At 40.2% G+C, this 19,782-nt stretch overlaps 1 protein-coding gene and 1 long non-coding RNA gene across 2 annotated transcripts; both read right to left on the reverse strand.

The window, feature by feature from the left end:
* Positions 1 to 962: 962 nt before the first annotated feature.
* On the reverse strand, positions 963 to 4,602 carry LOC111714485 (uncharacterized). Its single transcript, XM_023489609.1, has 2 exons — positions 4,221 to 4,602; positions 963 to 4,004 (listed from the first exon to the last, which is right to left on the reverse strand). The coding sequence occupies exon 2, from the start codon at positions 2,445 to 2,447 to the stop codon at positions 963 to 965; it is 1,485 nt and encodes a 494-aa protein (XP_023345377.1). The 5' UTR covers positions 2,448 to 4,004; positions 4,221 to 4,602.
* A 6,446-nt stretch (positions 4,603 to 11,048) lies between these two features.
* LOC111714487 (uncharacterized) lies at positions 11,049 to 11,546 on the reverse strand. Its single transcript, XR_002767987.1, has 2 exons — positions 11,384 to 11,546; positions 11,049 to 11,256 (listed from the first exon to the last, which is right to left on the reverse strand). It is a non-coding gene; the product is annotated as an uncharacterized LOC111714487 (long non-coding RNA).
* Between the last annotated feature and the right edge of the window lie 8,236 nt (positions 11,547 to 19,782).

Here is a 19,782-nt window from a genome sequence, read left to right on the forward strand (position 1 = left end):
AAAATTTGACGGAAAACCATTTTATTTAAAGAGTGCATACTGCATATATGTCATGTTTTAAACATATACAATGTACTTTAAAGGAGGTTTTTATGTCTGCTAGGTGTCTCTACTCTCGATGCTTCTGGAGTTCCACATTGAAGAGACGCCAACGACACCTAGCGACAAAAAAAATCGTTGTTTAAAGTGCATGATGCATCTTATATGAAAAAGTAAAAAATATTATGAAATATCAACTATATACAGATGCGTCGAAAAGTCATCGATGCTTATAGGTTGTATGCTATCTGAATTATTTGTTTTGAATTAAATTGATTTTTTACGATTTGATTCAAATTTTGCAACTTTCTGAATTTGCATGGACGCTCAGATCTTCGGTATGAGTCGTTTTTAACAATTTTCTCCTTATATCTGCAACAGATAGAAGTAAGATTAGAAGCAATCACCATCGATAATTTTTACCGTAAGCCTATACCCCATCTCATTTTCTGCAAATAAATAAAAAATAAATCACTTGATTTTGTTTTTAAATACTGTTTTATTGACGCTGAAAATCATCAAAAATTGGTTTGTCAGGTTTAAATAATGAAGAATGAAAAATTATCGTTCGTGATTTTGTAGCCACCCAGGACTTGCAAAAAAACTAAAAATATTGGATCAAGAACGTGCCAGTCCTGCAGCTAGGGCTAGAGTTGAAAGTAAACAATCTGTCATCATAATACTAAATTAATATTAGCTTTACTTGAGATTTTGGTAAAATTCTAAACAGTTAGGAATATTTTTTTTGGTAAACATTGATACCCATATAGTTGTGAAACAGGAAGACGTCTTTTAGACGCAAGAGTCAATAAATTATTATCATTAAAAATTTAAAAAGAATAATTTTACTTTGATTTTGTCTTTAAACTTTATATTTGCAAGCATCAAAATCAGTAAATTCTTACAACATCAGCAATTGAGTCTTATAAAAATAAAATGTTGAAAGGAGCCAGATTCTTAGATTGAGCCCAGGGAGCACATCCATGACACTTGATGGTTTCAGGGATAGAAGCTTCAAAACTACATTTCCTGTCAGTGCACACATTCTTAGGGAGTAGACAAGCATAACAGATCTTTCCTTTATCCATCTTACCCCATCTCTCCACAGGATTTAATGAAAAAAATTCGGAGCATGTGCTCATTTCATGCTTGTGGTTTCCAATAGGGCATGGGAACTTCAAGTTAGGTGGATACCACTGTTGGTTGTGGAATGTAGTAGCAAATGTACTAGGCTGCTGTTCATCATAAGAGCACGACTCATTCTTCTCTTGAATCTTATACACAGATTTAGGTTTGGGTTTAGGAGATCTAGGTTTGGTCTTGGGTGAGCTAGGTTTCTCCGGGATCCTGGAACCTTCGCTAGTATTTCTCTCTACGATGCAGAGATTCTTGAAAACCTTGTAAGCAGCAGACCCAGCAGGGTTCTTGTAGTCCAGATTATTCCTTGTCATCTCTGATATCCACTTCATGTAAGTCTTGCTTGGTAGGACCAGGGATAAACTGCTCAGGGTAGCTCTAGAGCACAGACAACTCTCTAATTCAACCTTGTCTATGCAATTTACCTTCGACAGTCTCTCTAATCTTTGTAGAGCACCGGAGATATAAGCGTAAAAAGTGAACTTTGCATTACTATCATTTGCATTAGGCTTAGGACGGAGGGATAAATCATTGATAATATCATTTATAATCCTGGATGCCCCCCCATATTGCTGGATTAACCATTTTTTCATTTCTGAATAGGAATCAGATTTATCAATAAGTTTTCCTTTTATTTCTTCAGACAAATGACGGTTGTATAATCTATTTGCTTTCTGTACAGAGTTGCCCCAACCCAAGTATGCAAGCTCAGCTGATTCTAAAAATTCATATACTGTGACTTTGGCATTATCCGAAAAAATACCAACATCAGCAGTATCCCCTTTAGATGTGTTAATACTATGTATCTCAGCACGGTTGTACAAATCCTCTATCTTTAAACACCAGTTCTCTGCAGTATCAAGAAGATCATTAATGTAATCGCAGTATCCTACATCCATCTCGGAGAAAGTGACGTATTTCTGCAATGCTTTCTGAATATTACCTACGGCAGCATGAACACAGGGGACATCAACTGTCTTACATTTTTTAATCAGGGAGATATCCACAGGTTCAGTATCCATAATATCCTGAGTCAGCTGTCTTATCTGCTTTTCCAACCTTTCTATGCCCTTTCTAACTATTCCACACTCTCTAGAATTATTCTCAACTACTCTACTGTCTCTAGGTGAGATGAATCCAGAATCAGGAGATATGAGTACAGAATTGTTAGCTATTTGTTCGGATAGATCAACTACAATATTATGGAGACCCTCTGTAGCATGCTTACTGGAAGTCACAGTCTGTCTAAGCTCCCTAACCTCCTCTCTCATGGAATCAACAGCTAAACCAGGAGCACTATCATTAATAATTTCCTGGATGGAATTAACGATTTCTCAAGGGACCTACGAGATGGGACGATCAGTTAAATCAGCAAACCATTCCTGAACTATACTCATCTTATCATTAACCATCGTCTCTACTCTCTCAACCTCAGAGTCTAATCTATCTAATCTGTTCTCATCCTTCATTAAACGTCTCCAGACCTCATCACTATTGGACTTTAAATCCTCCAGAGTTTCCATAGAACGAGTGTACATAGCTTCGGCTCCCTGTATAGTAAGATTTAAAGATAGGATAGTATTATGCAAGCTTTCTAACCTTTCGTCCTGCTTAATCTGATGAGACCTTATCATACTAAACCAAGAGTCAGTACACGTAGAAATAACATCTAGTCCTACTCCAGGGTTAGTGTGGACACCAGGTATCCCAGCCATGATATCCGTGAGGGATTGGGATAAATCTATACTAATAGCACTAGTTTGAGGATTCCCGATAACATTATCATCGGGAGTAGAATGTCTAACTAAGCCTGCACCCTCAGTAAGGGGTTCAGTACTAGAAGCCATTACAGTTCTAATGCTTTGACTCCCCGAATGTAAGTCTATTCTGGAAAGATTACCCTACCCCCCCCCTTTCTTTAGAAGTAGAGGACGGTAATGTTTTGGACAGACTATTATTAAGGTTAATAGGAGGTTCCACAAAAACGTTATCAAGATTAGAGTTCCTAGTGTTATAGCCGGTAGGTGGGTTTTGTAAGCTTTGATCAGGTGTAGGACGGTTATCTTGTTGTAGGTGGGCTCTGGAGAATTGTCTGGCTTCTCTTCTCATAACACTCAGTCTATCCTTAATGCTTCCGAATTCCCCAATTAAGGCATAATCCCCCCTGGCTAACAAAATCTTAGAAATACATTGCTCTATTTCCGTACAATACTCATTGTATTTAGAATCAATAATACGTAATGGCTGTACAGTATTAGTTGCAATCTCCCCCCACTCAAAGACAGATATTTTAATACGGGTATACTCATTTCTCATTCTCCCATCAATTGAGTTAGAACCCCCTTTAGATCTTGTTTGGGTTCTAGTCTCAAGCCTGGTCCCCAAATTATTTCGGTAGGAATCATCAATAAAGCCCGAAATATTAATATGAGGAGAAGAAATGCATCTATCATTATTGATATTGGATATTCTATTGGTTACAGAAGGATTAACGGGGTTCAAAGTACTACTCATAACATCCCCATCACTTTCCGAGGCTGAGCGTCTCCTCCCCCCCCCCCTTAAATTATTATTATGTCCTACGGACATGACTTATTATACTCAACAAAAGGTTACACACCCCAAGAGTATTGAGATTGAATGTAAAGCGGCATATTTATAACCAACCAAAAAATGCTCTCTTTCCTATTCAATAAATAAAAATACTAAGTCTAGTATTCACCTAATCATAGTTTTGCAGGGCGATTGTAACCCAGACTCCTTGTTTTACTCTTTCCTTGCTCTCTACTCAGAAATAAAACCAAAGCGTCTGTTTTCCGTAGTTCAATCTAGAGAAAGACCACTTTTTATTTATATAGTAAGGATAAATGCGAGTAAATATATCAAAAAGAACAAAAAAATTGTATGAACATTGTACATTTCAAGGAAGACCCCGTCCTTTATATATTTTCGGACCAGGAACAAAATTTAGACTGTGATAAGGCTCCCCCTGCACAACATAAATATATATAGAAAAAGAATGTGTAAAACCATGATACTCGTACCTCAATGTGACCCTTCGCAAAACTAATGATCAACTCAAGATTTATCAGATTTATCAGTAGTAAAACGTTTTCTCTGAAATAAGAAAATTCTATTGCATTTTCGTGCATTCAAGCAACATTTTCAAAGAAAGAAAAAAAAACTACGAATATATGTTTATCACTCGACGCATACAGTCACACTGAGGAGGTACAGTACCAACGGAATAAACACAACATAAAACTGGTTTCTTGTGTAGAGTACGCAGCAATTTCTCAGAACACTTGATCAACTTCCAGGGGCGACACATCAATACATCAGGGGCGTTTCTCACACAATTCGAGACTAAAGAATAGTCGCGAAACACTCCCCAACCCCAGAAAGAAAAAAAAACCAAAATCCCTTTTGAACTGCAAGTTTGTCAAACCAGCCAGTGAGAAACAACCACCATGGTTCAACAACCAGTACACTTTCAAAGAGTAAAATAAATAATAAAAAAACCAATATATATTGAACAAAACACAAAAAAAAACACTGGATACTGACAGCTTCCCAGGTCAGGCAATTCCTCAATCCTAAACCTCTATATCTTCAACCTCCTTAGGGATCTCAAAACTAAACTCCAGATCATCAGGGAAAGCAATCTCAGCCTTCTCCTCAATAAGCTCATCATAGGTACGGAATCTCCAGGCATCAGATCTAGCAGACCTAACTCCACCCTGGTTTCTCCGCACAGGAGTCATCCTAGCTCTCCTGTTAACAGTACCAGCCACTCCCTCCTCCGGAACCACATCTCCAACACCTCCCTCTCCCTTGTCCGGGTCTGGTGTTCCACTAACCACCCCAGATACGGCCTGAGCCGGACCCTGACCAGGCAAATCAACTCCAGGATCACCAGGAACACAGGCAGCAACTTTCACAGTCACATTTTCCTTAGACCTCACAGCTAGCTTCATTTTCTTCCTCTGGTTCTTACCAGGCTTTGACTTAGTTTTGGACCAAGTTCTTTTCCGTCCCACTCTCTTCTTCCATTCAGGCAGACCAGGAATCCCCTCTCTCCACCTCGTCCTCTCCCTGAGACTCCAATCCGAAGACAAACCCTGCAACCAGGCTACCCGCTCTCCCCTCATTCTGGTCTCGATCTTGGACCTCTCCCACACTGCAGACTCCTCCGCCAGAGTCTTCATCACAGCTTGGTTCAATGCCAACTCCACACGAGACACTTTTGGAGCCAGTTCATCAAATATCCGGAGAAAGCAAAGCCTCATGGCATCATACAGGTTCTTATAGAACAAGCGGAATCCCATATCTCGAACCATTCTAACAAAGAAAAATCTCATTTTCTCCGGGTATAATCTGCCCCATTCTAGCAGACACCATCGCTGGGACCTGCCCAGCGCAGTACATTTAGCACCAATATCAGAGCTCCTAACAGTGCTAATATCAACATCTAATCCCTTTACCACCATGCCTGGAGCTCTCATCCATCCTCTGCTCCCAGATACAGGGACTGACCAGGAAGAACCCTCATACTGATCTTGAGTCAGACCGAACCGAGCATATTCCAAATCAGATTCTGTGGGTACTTTGATTACCCTTCCATCCTTCCACTGGATATTAGAATTAGCTAGTGCTCTCATCTGTACCAGGAGCCACTCTCTGCACTGAATCAAAAACCTACAACCTCCGTTCGTTGGAGAAGGCCACGATCCCACTAGTTGAGTCCAGAGCTGGATATGCACAGGAGGAGACAAACCTAGCTTATCCCGACCATCTCTAGCTCTCAAGGACTCAATCATCTCCACCCGGGTACTAGCATTCTCCTCCGCAACTTGATGATACTCCACACCCTCTAGAGATATAACTAACCAATCAAGGAACCAGTTGACAGCAGTAAGCTGATCAGCATCCAGATACCTGCACAGTATTTCAGGATCAGGAAATATATCACGGAGTAGTAATCCTGCCAATATATTATAAGATATAAATCCGAATCTTATATCTCCTAGGGCATAGCACTGAAGTGCAGCAGGTATTTCAGCCCATCTCAGACCCCATAAATCATCTCCAGTTGACACAACCTTGTTCAGCAGGGTTCCAATAATCTGCACACCCATGGCAGTCATATTTTTTGAATGGAATTTATATCCTGCAAGTACAGCAAGGGATGTTAAATCCACAAATCCTTGCCCCATAATCACCTCGGATCCAGATATTAAAGAGTAAAACTCCTGCACTCCCCGTATATCTCTCCGGACTCCAAGCCCAGTAGACACAGGGAGGAGTAAATCTAGAATCCCAGGTTGAACAGACATTTTCTTCAGGATATATTCACCTCTCCTATTCCTTGACAGATTTAATGATACAATGCAAACCCAGGAAACCCCGTTTCCAAACATGATTTTACCAGGGATTTGTTTCCATCCATCCTTCCCATATCCATGCAGCATGTCAGTCTCCTTCCTAGTCCGGAGAACCTCACCTTTATCTTGAATCCTTACTTTGCCAGCCATCCTTAGAGTGTCGTAGTACGTAGTTTTCACGTCCTCAACATCCATAGAGATCACGTTGGTCCCGAAAGTAGCTTGATCTCTCCGGTACATTGTTGTAACCCAATCATGAACCTCATCTATCTCCTGCTCTGAACTCACTCCACACACTAATTCTCTCACCTCAATCTCCTCCAGCATTTTTAGATTCAATCCTCTATTATCCTGGTAGAATAGTAACTCATTCAGCTTAGGATATTTCCATCCATCCAGACCCTTAGTATCTTCCACAAGAAAATCCAGAAGAGGAGCATCTGCGGGAAGAAATTCTTTCATTCTAATGTAATCAGGTTTGTCCAGACCCTTCAAATCCACTCTTGTCAGATATTTTGTCATATAACTGTTATCCTTCTTGGTGTTGATGCGGTGTCTGTACCCAACCAACTTGCTCAGCATATCTACTTTGTTCGCCTTCCTTTGTTCTCCCCAGACCTTCTCTCCTTCCTGAGGGATCAACAGGGAGAAAGAAGAATCAGACTCCTTGCTCCGCTGCTTTATCAACCTCTCCTTGACTCGTTTCCTCAGCTCCTCAGTATCCAAGGAACTAAAATATAATATAATTATATACATTGTACAGTAAAACTTGTGCCCACTAAGTGTATCAAAGATTCCAACCAACCAATCATGTTCAATAAAACTTACCCCCCCCCCCTTCCAAGAGCAAACATTGAATATCAGTATTATAAAACCCCCCGGAGAACTACTTCTCCACGGATTTAACTCTTTGAACATGACTATTAAAGTGATCCAGGGTATTAATCATCATTTCTCCAACAGAGTATACAATACTGATATCCCTAAAGCTCCTTGTCACTGTTTGCTCAGCTTTATTAACATTGGTGAAGTAAGATATACAAACACTGGTTGTATTAAGACTTGAAACCCTACCCAGTTTCCATGTAACGGAATCTTTACTGAAGGCCCCATCATTGAACACAAATAAAACTATATCATTGATGATAGGTAATCTTCCTGATCGCAACCATTTGTTGGGGCACAAGTTAAGTAAATGTATATTATCTACAAAGGTTTGATACCAGCACCGGTAAATATTACGGTTCCGATCTAATAACCTGGTGAAATTAGAGCTCATCTTTAAATCAATTCCGCAACCCTCCAAAGACCGATAATTGTTTCTCCCCAATTTCAGCCTATTGGGAGTAATGATATCATATCCCAGGGCAGTTACATTAGAAGTATCCCCTTTAGCTAAAGGCAAGTTATCTAAAGTATTGGATATCCTAGAGAATAATGCATCCCATTGCATGCATGTCATAGGAACTGAAGTTTGAACTCCTAGCTTCTCCAGGGTCTCCCTCAGTACTCTGATCCTTCTCTCTACCCGACCACGCTCTGCATGTGCTTTGGCATTGGATACTACTATTTTTATCCCTAGAGAATCCTGTACCTGAGCTTCTATATCTCTGATTGAGAAAGTTGCAAACTGTAGAGCTTTCAACTGGGTTCCATTGTCTATGTAGATATACCCAGGGACTCCATACCTGTTGGAATGCCTCTCCAATGCAGTGCATATATCCTGGGTTTCAATTCCTTCTAGGGCCATGATGTTCGTTGCTCCGGATAATAAACATACTATTACTAATCCATATACCTTGATAATCGTCCTGGCTCTCTTGTAGGCTTGGCCCTTAAACCCATAACAGATGTCCATCATACAGGAATGAAANACAAAAGAGTGTGAGCAGTTTCTCACAAAAAATGCGATAGATTGCACATCATGTTAATTGCACGGCTGAAATCAATATGCACTTTTTGCAGTGTGTGGATCAAGATCCATGCTGGTTGTTTCCAAAATAAGCTTTTCACACTCTTTGATTTTTCTGATGAGTCTTGCTGTCCTATCACTATTCACAGAGCTATCAGATGACAATAATTCAGACGAATGTTTTTTCCAGCGGGAAGTACAGAATTTTCTTGCTGAAATTCTGATCTCTGTATCAATGATGAAGATACATCAACAGTAGGATAACCTTCATTTCGTACAACCTGAGATTGTTGAGGAGTTTGAAGAGGAACCAGGACCTGAACAGGATGCAGTGTTGGATTAACTTGCTTCATTTCAGATGTAAAACCTGCTGCTGGGAGTTGGGCATTAGTTACTTGAGCTTCATCCTGGGCTGGTTCAACATCTGGACCTGGTGGTATTATGTTAATATCCACTTGTTCATAGTTTCTCTGAGATATCTGATTAATTAATTCTGAGTGTTTCTTACAAGTATTAATCAATCTGTCTTGGGTTTTCTTAATCTCTTTCATTGAAACCTCAACCTTTTTTACATCATCATTAAAAGATTGAGTAAAGAGTTCCATTTCAGAGAAGGCACACTCAATCTTATCATTAAACTCATCTCTTTCAGAGTGATTTTCATCTAAAGAAGACCGAATTTCAGTCAAATCAGTTTTTAGTTTCTTTATTTCAGAAATTACAAGACTTCTGTTTTGAATACACCGAGCTCCAATACTACTGTATTCACGAGCAATTGCAGCACGCACATGCTCTGTGATACGTATCTCAGCAGCAGAAATATACTTAGCTAGATCTTGCTGGAGCTCCTGTCTTACACGTGACATTTGCTGGTCTGTATGCACATAAATCTCAGAAATTTTAGCAGCCAAGTAATCCATTGAAGAGCTACTTTCAAGATTTACACTTTCCACATCAGTACCCAATGAAACAGGGGTTTGGTTTCTTGTGGCCTTGGTGGGTGGTTGTGACACAACTTTCATATTATCTACAACAATGGTTGCATAATCTAAAATGTTAGTGAGAGGAAGCTCATAACAACCATCATCTTGATTTATCAATGATCGACAAGTACTTCGCACCTTGTTAAGAATTAACAAATATTGGTCGAAAGATTCTTGTGACAAAGGCTTCTGAGAATAGGCAGCAATTTTCTCAACCTGAGAGTTCATTGACTTGATTTGATCCCGTAAATCCTCCAGGTTTCTATCAGGAGGTTTCTCTGGTTCTGGTTCTACTTCTCTCTCCACCATTCTGCATGGAGGTTGGTTTCTGAGGCCAAGATTGTCCCAAGATAAGGATGGCTCCTTATCAGTCAATGCTGCAGTATCAAAAGTAGAGGCTGATCTTGCTCTAGGAGTTGGAACATATGGGCTGAGAAGGGAATCTTGAGAGCTAATTTCCCCATCATCTCTCAATGTTGATGAGGTAGACACACTATCCATCAGTCGACCAATAACAGATACAGGTCTTTGAAGAGAATAGTTTTGGGAAAGACCATCACTAGTTGGTGTTCTTGTTCTTGGAGTAGGAACTGGATTTAGAACACCATCAGAACTAGCTGTAGATAAACCTTGTGATCGAGTTCTCATATTAGACATGGTCACATATGGTTAAGAGTACATAGATAACAAGTTTCCAAGTAGTTGGAAAACATAAACAGTGCTCAAATGATGCATTTATATTTTCAATGTAACCTCGCAATAATGAGCTTGGACATACATTGTATATACAAATAAGAACTATAGTAATTAATTTGCCATATAAATGGTATAATTAAAATACAATATACTGCTCAATACAGCATTAATTTATGTGTGCAATGTATCCTTGCAGATAGTGAGCTTGGATGTACATTGTACAAAACTAGATTGAATAATTTCCATACAACTGGACAATTAACAATGTTTATAGCACACAAATCTATTCCTGCAATGTATCCCTGCAATAAAGAGCTAGAAATTACATTGCAGAATAAACAGGCCTTTTAAAAAATTAAAGGAAGTTGTGAACAATCCCTTAGATGTTGAATCCCTTCAATGTACAGTTGGAAGGTTATAAAGCACAGTCCCTTTAGTATCAGGGAACAGTCCCTTTAATTTTAGTCAACTAGGGTTGATGAGTCCCTTTAGTTTATTACTATCTAGGGTTGATGAGTCCCTTTAGTTTATAGCTACCTAGGGTTGACGATTCCCTTTAGTTTATAGCTACCTAGGGTTGACGATTCCCTTTAGTTTATAGCTATCTAGGGTTGACGATTCCCTTTAGTTTATAGCTATCTAGGGTTGACGAGTCCCTTTAGTTTATAGCTATCTAGGGTTGACGAGTCCCTTTGGTTTATAGCTATCTAGGGTGTTTCTTGAACAATCCCTTTAAATGCTAGTGTAAATAGGCACTTAATATCATCAAATGGGACACCAAATTTATCAGAATTGTAGTATAAACTACCAATAGGGTGTTATACAAAAAAGACGAGTCAGTCCTACCAAACTATCAGTGCATTTGGCTTGGAGTTATGATGATAATTAAGAGACATATTACACTGCAAACATTTATTAACGATATAAAAACATTTATTACTTGTATAGTCTTGCTCTATTTGTTCTTGGTGAGGGGGGAGGTGAGCATGTACCATAGAGTGTACGAGTGAACACTCTAAGGTACAGAGGCTGTTGCAGGATATCGGAAACAATCCAAACTCCAGCAATATTCGGCCCTCAGAGACAACTATAATTCAACCAAATTCTAAAGTAATGGAAATATAGATTTACAATATATACCTTGAATAAGAATTCATACTTTCTATTTCAATAATCATTTTTATCTTGATAGTTTCACCAAAGAACACTATTAGTCGAAAATAAATCTATACCTGATAAATTGTTTGGGTATAGGATCTAACTGACTGCGCGGAGTTAGGTTTGGTAGGATTGTAAACAGTGCAGTTCACTGTTTACAAACAGAGCAAAAAGGGGCAACAAGTATATATGGAATATGGTATTAATATTTACTGTGTATTAAGTATAATACATTATACAACATATCCAACCTGTGGACGATGGTAGCCTGGATGGAGCGGTTTCGGGCATCTACAGACACAAAAACCTACAGAAGGATAAGTATCTAAATATTTTATACTGTAACTTGCCAGAGAATTGCATTGTTTTAACGCCAGAGGAAGTTATAGCTCATGGGGCAATGTGTTTGGTCGAAAAAACGCATAAAGATGTAGTTATTAACGCGGTCACACCTGGAATTAGAAGTCACGGACAAATTGTGGGTGATTTAAATCTAGAAAACAATGAAATTATAAAACAAGTTCCAGAAATCAGCAAAAATTTGTATACAATGTTGAATGATTATCAGGATGTTTTTACCAATGACACTTGTCATGAGAGCAAAACATCCTGGGAAACATTCAAAATTNCCCCCTCCGAGATAAATTGAAAAAACAATTAGCGGATTGGCTTCATGACAAAGTTATTGAATCTTCTAAGTCTCCCTGGTCATCATCTTTGGTACCTGTCGCTTAGAAATTGGGCAAGATACGCTGGTGTGTGGATTTCCTTGCGGTCAATAAGGTCACAGTGACCAATTCCTACCCCACCCCACATATCAGTGATATTTTAGAATTCCTTGGTTCTTCTAAATTTTTCTCTACATTGGATGCATCCAATGCTTACAATGCAATCCCTGAAGAAGAAAAGTCACGCCCTTTAATTGCATTCCCCAATGCCTTTGGCCTTTGGCAATTTTCCTGCATGCCCTTTGGGCTTAAAACTGCAGGGGCTGCTTATTGTTGTTTAGTTCAGCGCCTCGTTGATATGTTGGGTGAGGAGGGAGTCCTTGCCTACCTTGATGACCTTCTTCTGCACAGCAGTGACCCTGATAATCATCTTAGATTGCTTAAATTAGTTTTTCAGGCTCATCAGGAGAGTGGGATAAAAATCAACGCTGACAAAACACATTTGTTTAGGCAGGAGGTCGAGTACTTGGGGCATTTAATCTCGGAGCAGGGGATTACACTTTTGCCTTCTTATGTAAATAAAATTACTGAGTGGCCCCTGCCTACAACAGGAAAAGAGCTTGCAGCATTTTTGGGTTTTTGTGGATATTATAGGGAATTTTTGCCCAGCTTTGCCACAATTACTGCAAATCTAGATGAGGTTCTAACTTGGTCTCAATCAATGATAGAAAATTTTAACACTCTTAAACAAATGTTTGTAGCAGCACCGTGCAGAGCCCCCCCAGATTTTGCTCCGGGGGCTAAACCGTTCATCCTAACCATTGATTTTAGTATGAATGCAGTGGGAGCTGTACTGTCACAGGAACAGAAAGGAGCTGAAAGATTTTTAGATGTAAAGGTGTAAAGTGTAGGCCCAATGAGCGTAATTATCATAGTAGCAAAGGAGAGATGTTGGCTCTCACATATGGTCTGTCTAAATATTCTCATATTTTAAGGTTGAATGAGTTTGTAGTCATCACCAACAACAACACAGTCCTGCATTGGTCTACAATGAAAGATCCGGGTGGGACCGTACCCAGATCGTTGAACTACATTCAACAATTCAACTTCATGGTAACACACCGTGCAGGTAAGTTTAACACAAATGCAGATCTCATTAGTTGAGCAAAACACATGGATGAACCCTCACCCTCGTGCATTGACTCCATAACACAAGGTAAGGAAGAGCTGTACCCTCTACCATGGACTAAGGTGAGTAATATTCCAGAATATATACCCCCAGGAGCAAGGGTAGAAAGACAGCAAATCTTCAGGTCAGTAATATTCCAGAATATATACCCCCCCCTAAGCAGGGGCGGAAAGACTGCAAATATTCAGGTAAATAATATTTCGGAATATATACCCCCCTCCTGCACAGGTAAAATATGTACACAGATAGAGCTCCCTTGGCATTTATCAGGTAATAACGGCATGGAAGGGAGGGGACCCCCCCTCATAGGAGCTATACAAGGTAAAATTGCCATAGATCAATGTGATCTTGAAAAAGCACAGATGGAGGATGGATCAATCAGTTTAGTTAAATCATGGTTTAACAAGAAAACAGGTAGAGTCGATGATAAAAACATTGACACAAATGAGTTCGAAACTTTGCACAGTGATGTGTTACAGTTGTACAAGGTAAGAAAACAATTAAGAATTACAGACGGAAAGGTAAATAAACAGGCCAGACTACTCTATTTAATGGAGGATGAATTTGAAACCAACCCAATAATGAGGATTGTCGTCCCTCCCTCGCACAGGTATCAGGCCCTGCTCAGTGTACATGCTCACAAACACTGGGGAGTACAACTAACTATGCAACAGGTAAAACTGGTATTGTACTGGCCTGGTTGGCGGTATGATACCGGTTGGTTTGTCACAGAATGTGCTGGGTGTCTGCACAGAGAACAGGTAAATTTAAAAAATGTATTACCTTTCGAGGACTGTGCACAAAACGTCAATGACGTCTTGTGCATGGACCTCGTGGGTCCACTTACAATTTCGTCAAATAAAAACAAGTACCTTCTTACAATGATGGACTGTCATAGTTGTTTCTGTGCAGTGGTCCCTATTCCTGATAAGTCGGCAAAAACAGTCTCCACAGCAATTCTAACACACTGGATAGCACTGTACGGGACAACGATAAAAATCAGGACTGACGCTGGACTAGGGTTTAAAAATTCCACAATTGTTTCAATGATGAGTAGTTTAAATGTAAAAATTAAAGTGGGTACCCCATATTCTCATCAATCAAACCCTGTAGAAAGATTTCACAGGACATTGTGGGCACTTTTAAAAGCAAAAAAAGTCAATGGGTCCCTAGACTGGGAAAAGTCCCTGCCCACTTTAGTTTTGGCTTATAATGCTACTCAACATCATTCTACATTATGCAGTCCCGGGCGCTTATTTCTAGGAATGGAGACAAACCTGCCTCATCTATCCTTGCTGCCTAAATTCAGAGATGAGGAGTTGGACCAGATCATTAACTTAAGAAGACAAGATGCAGCGAGGATAAGACGCCAGTTTCAGGCATTTACAGGACCAATTGAAGACTTCAAAATCAACGACCTGGTATATGCTGCAGTACTTCCCCCTGTCAGAAACTCAAGAAAGCTTAATATCTCCTGGTCTGGCCCTTTACAGATCACAGAAATTATTAACTAGGCTATGGTTAGAATCAAGGAGTTAAATGTGGACAAACCTTGCCTATATGACGCTCATGTGAGCAAGCTCAGGTTGACAAAGAAGATGGGAGAACGTGAACATAATCCCATATTCATCCTGCCAAGATTACCAAAAGAAGATATGTTACAGCTGGCTGACGAATTATCTGAAATTAATTTGCCTTGTAAGGTAAATGATGATATAGTTGATGAATTCTACAAAGACATTAACCACAGGAGCCAACACCAAGATGATGATTCATCAACTGGACAGATTAGAAGTATCACATGAGAAAAGAGTGTCAGCAACAAAACAGAGCCAATCAGAAGCAACACGCGGAGCAACAACAGTAACAGCAGCAACAGTACTGAGAGGAGAAGCCAATCCTCAGAAGAAGACCTCTGAGAAGAAGAATCTGAAGACGATCACGATCTATATCAATCGTTTAGAGATTCAGATCAGTCTATCAATCACTCAATCAATCAATCAACCAACAAAGCACCGGAGCAACAGATGAAACACAGTGAAGAAGTAGATCTTACAGGGATACTACAGGATGAGGATGAAACAACTATGAGGACCAGTTTACCTCCGCAGCCTCAGAAGAAGAAGCAAAGGGAAATGAACCTGAGAAACAGAAAGATGCAAGACCAGAATTAAGGATTACAGAAGATACAGCTCAGTTGATGGCAACAGGATCATCAGGATCAGGAACCAGAAGATCAGGAAGAATAACAAAACCAGTGGAAAAATATGATCCCTCCCCAAGACCAAGAACACCAAGGAGCAGGACACGTCCAGTAGTACCCAAGTCATTAAGACGATCAGGTTCTTCAACAGTGAAAACAATCAAGTCTGCACTCAATGAAGCCTGGGAAAACACTCCTCAAAGAATGGGACCCCCATCAACCAGAAGAAGGAGCAGGTCGAGGGAGACCAGAGCAGCTTCGTTGGAGAAGCTGAACCAGCCAGGGAGTATCAAAATTAATAAGTCACTTTGTGTTGACAGAAGGACAAGATATTCAGTAGAAAATAGATCAGCTAGTAGACAAGAAAGTAGGGATAGAGGAGAAGAAAGTAGTAGTTGGACGGACAGTGAAGACGACATTGACAAAAGAAAAGAGGGTGGGATTCATGTCATTGGGAAAAGAAAGGTTTTAAGTGCAAAAGTAGAAAAAACAGTAGTGATTCAGCCAAGGCAAGAAAAATGGATACCAGTTAGTGTTGATAATTTAAATAGAAAAAATAACAATGATTTTTTAATTCCAGAATTATTAAATACAATCATTGAACGAAACCTAGTGGTATCCAAATTCTCACCCCAGGCAGGTGCACTACGTTCCCCATCCATGTATACGATAAACAATAACGATATCTTTATGCAGGTCAGAAAGGGCAAGACGTTGGCCAGGCTGGTGAGCCTAGAGCTTCGAGGCGGAGAACGGGCCAGAACAGTCAAGAGGGCGGGAAATGCAACACTCCCTCTGATGTTACTTGGTCTAGTGGCAGCATTGGTAGTACCCACAAAGGGTGAGGAGAATTTCGGAGTAGTCGGATATGACTGCTCAGACCCCTCCAATATACTGGTATATGATGCAGGAGCACGTTGTCAACGCAACCAAGAAGTACAGGGAGAACCAGAAGTAGTGAAAATTCTACAAATAGTGAACACTGAAAAACTAAATGGATTCAAGTGTAGAGTTAAGTCCCACAAAAAATTGTATTATTGTGGCATGTTTTCTTATAGTAAGCCCATCATGTCGGCTGAAAGGGAAGAAACTTTAGTGATAAGTATCCAAGACTGCAGGACCATGGTGAATACAAAAATATTTGTGACTCCACAGACCAGAAAATTCAAGAGTTTAGTAGTCCCTGGACAATCATTCATAATGGAGTTTGAGGTGGGTTTTCAAACCACCTCGAACTCCGCCATCTCATGCCAGGGGATGGATGTACTGCTGGACGGATCTATACAGAAGGGGATTGTCCAGCATACAGAGTACGAGGTAACAATAGAGGAAGAACTGTTCACCAAGAACCACAATCATGTGATAGCAAGATCGTCATCAGAGAAGTTAACATGTAACCCACTTGGTCCAGCGCTAGGTTGTGTTGGAGCTATCCACACCTATGCCTGGAATCCACCCAAGAGTAACTGCCTGTTCAGAGAAGTAAGAGAATTGACAGGGGTGTTTTCTACCTGGTCTTTCGCGGCGGAGCAGTCTCAGATTTATTACGAGCTCAAGGGAGTTCAGAATCTACCTAATGAATTCAGAAACCACCGAGTTCAGATCACCAATGTACAATACATATATCTATTAAGAACGGCAGAGAACACAGAGGTCGATCTTCATCCAATTANTCTATTAAGAACGGCGGAGAACACAGAGGTCAAACTTCATCCAATTAGTCCTGAAGAGCTAAGCAATGCTGCCGAGTTGAGATCACTGGCCTTGTTTCTATGGTACAAGATGGAAATCGGAGAAGGAAGAAGAAATGAGCTTGGAATCCAAATGTCCTGTGAAGCCATTGTCAAGTAACCCTCAGAAGCTCCGCCTCATCATTTAGGGGGAGGGGTATTTGTTTTTAAACGAGGGGAAATGGTTTACCAGTATTCCTGTTCTCAAGTAACAGTCAAGTTAATGGAAAAGGTACATTGTTACCTCGATATCCTGATCCATCAAGAGAAAGAGTACAGGTTCATCTCCATTGCCAATAGAATGCTGGTCACCTCATCAGCTCAGGAACCCTGCCTGCCACACTTCTCGAAAGCCATACAGGGAATTCAAAATTGGATTAAGATAAGTCCCAAGCTCAGGTCCATTCCTCCGCCACGGTCAGCGACGAAGGAGACTGCCCAAACTCATCATGAAGATGAATTGGGCCTGTACACCCAGGGGGAAGAACAGGATTTCGACTGGTCTGGCTTATTATACAGCCCAGGTTCAACAGCAAATCGTCTATGCAGTCTGCGAGAATGATGAGAGCTGTGACCGGAATCCATTACCAGGAAGTCCATCATACTCTTTGATGAAACTAGAACAAGAAGCTGAAGATTCCATAACGTTGGGCGGATGGAACTTTTTTCTCAAGAATGTATGGGAACCAGTGTGGTATGCAATCCGAGTATATGCAACCATAGGAGGATGTATTACCACAACACAGTGGGCGTTCTGGGTTTTAGGAGTCATGAAAAAGGGACTGGGTGCCTGCTGCAAGACTCCGGTGGTGGAGAACAAGTTCAGGGACGCCATGCTCTTCGAGCTTATGGGGGACTCACACCATGCTTCCTCCGCCTTAGCAAGGAAATGGGGAGTTCGTTTTAACCAAAGGAAAGGTTCTGTCGGAGAGGTAGAGTTGGGAATCCCTACCTAACTCATAACGATTGATTCCATCATCATACTCCATGATGATAGAATCAAGGGTGGATGTAAACCCACCAAAGATGTATATAAATAAGTTGGATAATGTATCCTAGTTCATTCAACCCAAGCCAAGTCATATCACCAGTTGAGGACTGGACAATAATTTAACCCGTTACTTTGCATCTGCATCTAACGGGCAGGGGAATTTTACATATAGAAGCTCAGATTCAAACCCTATTGAACCCGTATCTAGGGAGTTTAGACAATGGGACTTTCGACGGCAGAGAAAGCAAACACAGTCATTTTGTTATGCCCCGGGAGAGTAAGACTCAGTCTTGATGAAGGATTGAAGGAGAAGGGTTGATAAGATCTCCAGTAGCTCCAGGAGGAGAATTATCTTCATCTATGATTCAAGGATTAACTTCGGTTGATCCTGCAGTTTGTATTTAATAATAATGTAAAATAAATGTCTGTGCTTTAATCGATTCAAACTGGCTTGTTATATTGAGTTCCTCTTTGTACAGTTATCTTTATTGAGTCCTTTATACCTGAGTTCTCACCAAGTTTATATTACATTTGCCATAATACATTTGCCATAAGTAACACTTGCCATAAATCACACTTGCCACAAGTTACACTTGCCATAATGGTTACACTTGCCATAATTACACTTGCCATAAGTACACTTGCCATAATCACTCTTGCCATAATTAAAATAAAATTTGGTTTGAATTAACAAACATATATATTTATATTTTCTTTTACAATTACAAATTAAATACAAATTACAAATCTAATGCAGAGAGAGTTCATGAGCTATCAGGTTTAGGTACTCTTCTATGGGAAGAGTAATGTACTGTTGGACAATGTTTGCAATCCTCTCACAGTGAGTCTTCACTAAGCTCTTTCTCCCTATATTTGTGTTCATATCCCTCCCTGCAGCATTGGAGACTATGATCCGTTTTGTCTCAGACTCTTGATTGACAAAACCTTGTATGATTTTCCACATGTTGGGTTTCATGCCCATTTCTTGGTTCCAGGTTCTGTTCCAGGATTCCAGTCCATTGTTTGTCACCACTGGATCCTCTTCCAATATACGTAAATACACATTCCATGTGTCATTTGCAAAGATTGGAGGTAGTCTACTAGTTCTTCTCCAGGTTCTGGCCAAACCCACCTTGCCAATCCAGGTCCGGTCCATGTATTTCACATACTCTTCAAGCTCTTCAGATCCTTCATTCAGGTTTCATCATTCTCTATTTTCTCTTCAATTACAGCAACGATGTGTTCTTCATAAACCATGACCACATCTTCTACAGGTTGGGGCTATAGCAGCCAGAGATTTCCAAACAGACTGTTCAAGATCACATGCAATAACTGAGAGAGTATTATCATAGCCAACCAGGGCAAAAATCTTGTTGAGCATCAGACTATAAGTTTCAGCTTTTTTGTTAGGCAAAAGTCTGAAAGTCCTTGCCCACCTATTTCAGATCTAGCCATAACTATGTATTCTTGACTGAAGGGGGAAGGAGTGGTCAGGAAGGTTCCATCCATGCACCAAACCTTCTGAGTTCTCAGTATCTGTGCACCAGTTTCACGAATGTAGACGAGTACAGCTTCATTCTCATCCTCATTGGTCCAACTTTTAAGTCTTAAAAAATCTTTACCATCATTGGTATTTGAGAACTTTTCAGGAAAATTGGGAGTCATGGATGAAGCAAAATCTACAGTCTTTGG

The sequence above is a fragment of the Eurytemora carolleeae genome, unplaced genomic scaffold (assembly GCF_000591075.1).
Source record: "Eurytemora carolleeae unplaced genomic scaffold, Eaff_2.0 scaffold1589, whole genome shotgun sequence".
Lineage (NCBI taxonomy): Eukaryota > Metazoa > Arthropoda > Copepoda > Calanoida > Temoridae > Eurytemora > Eurytemora carolleeae.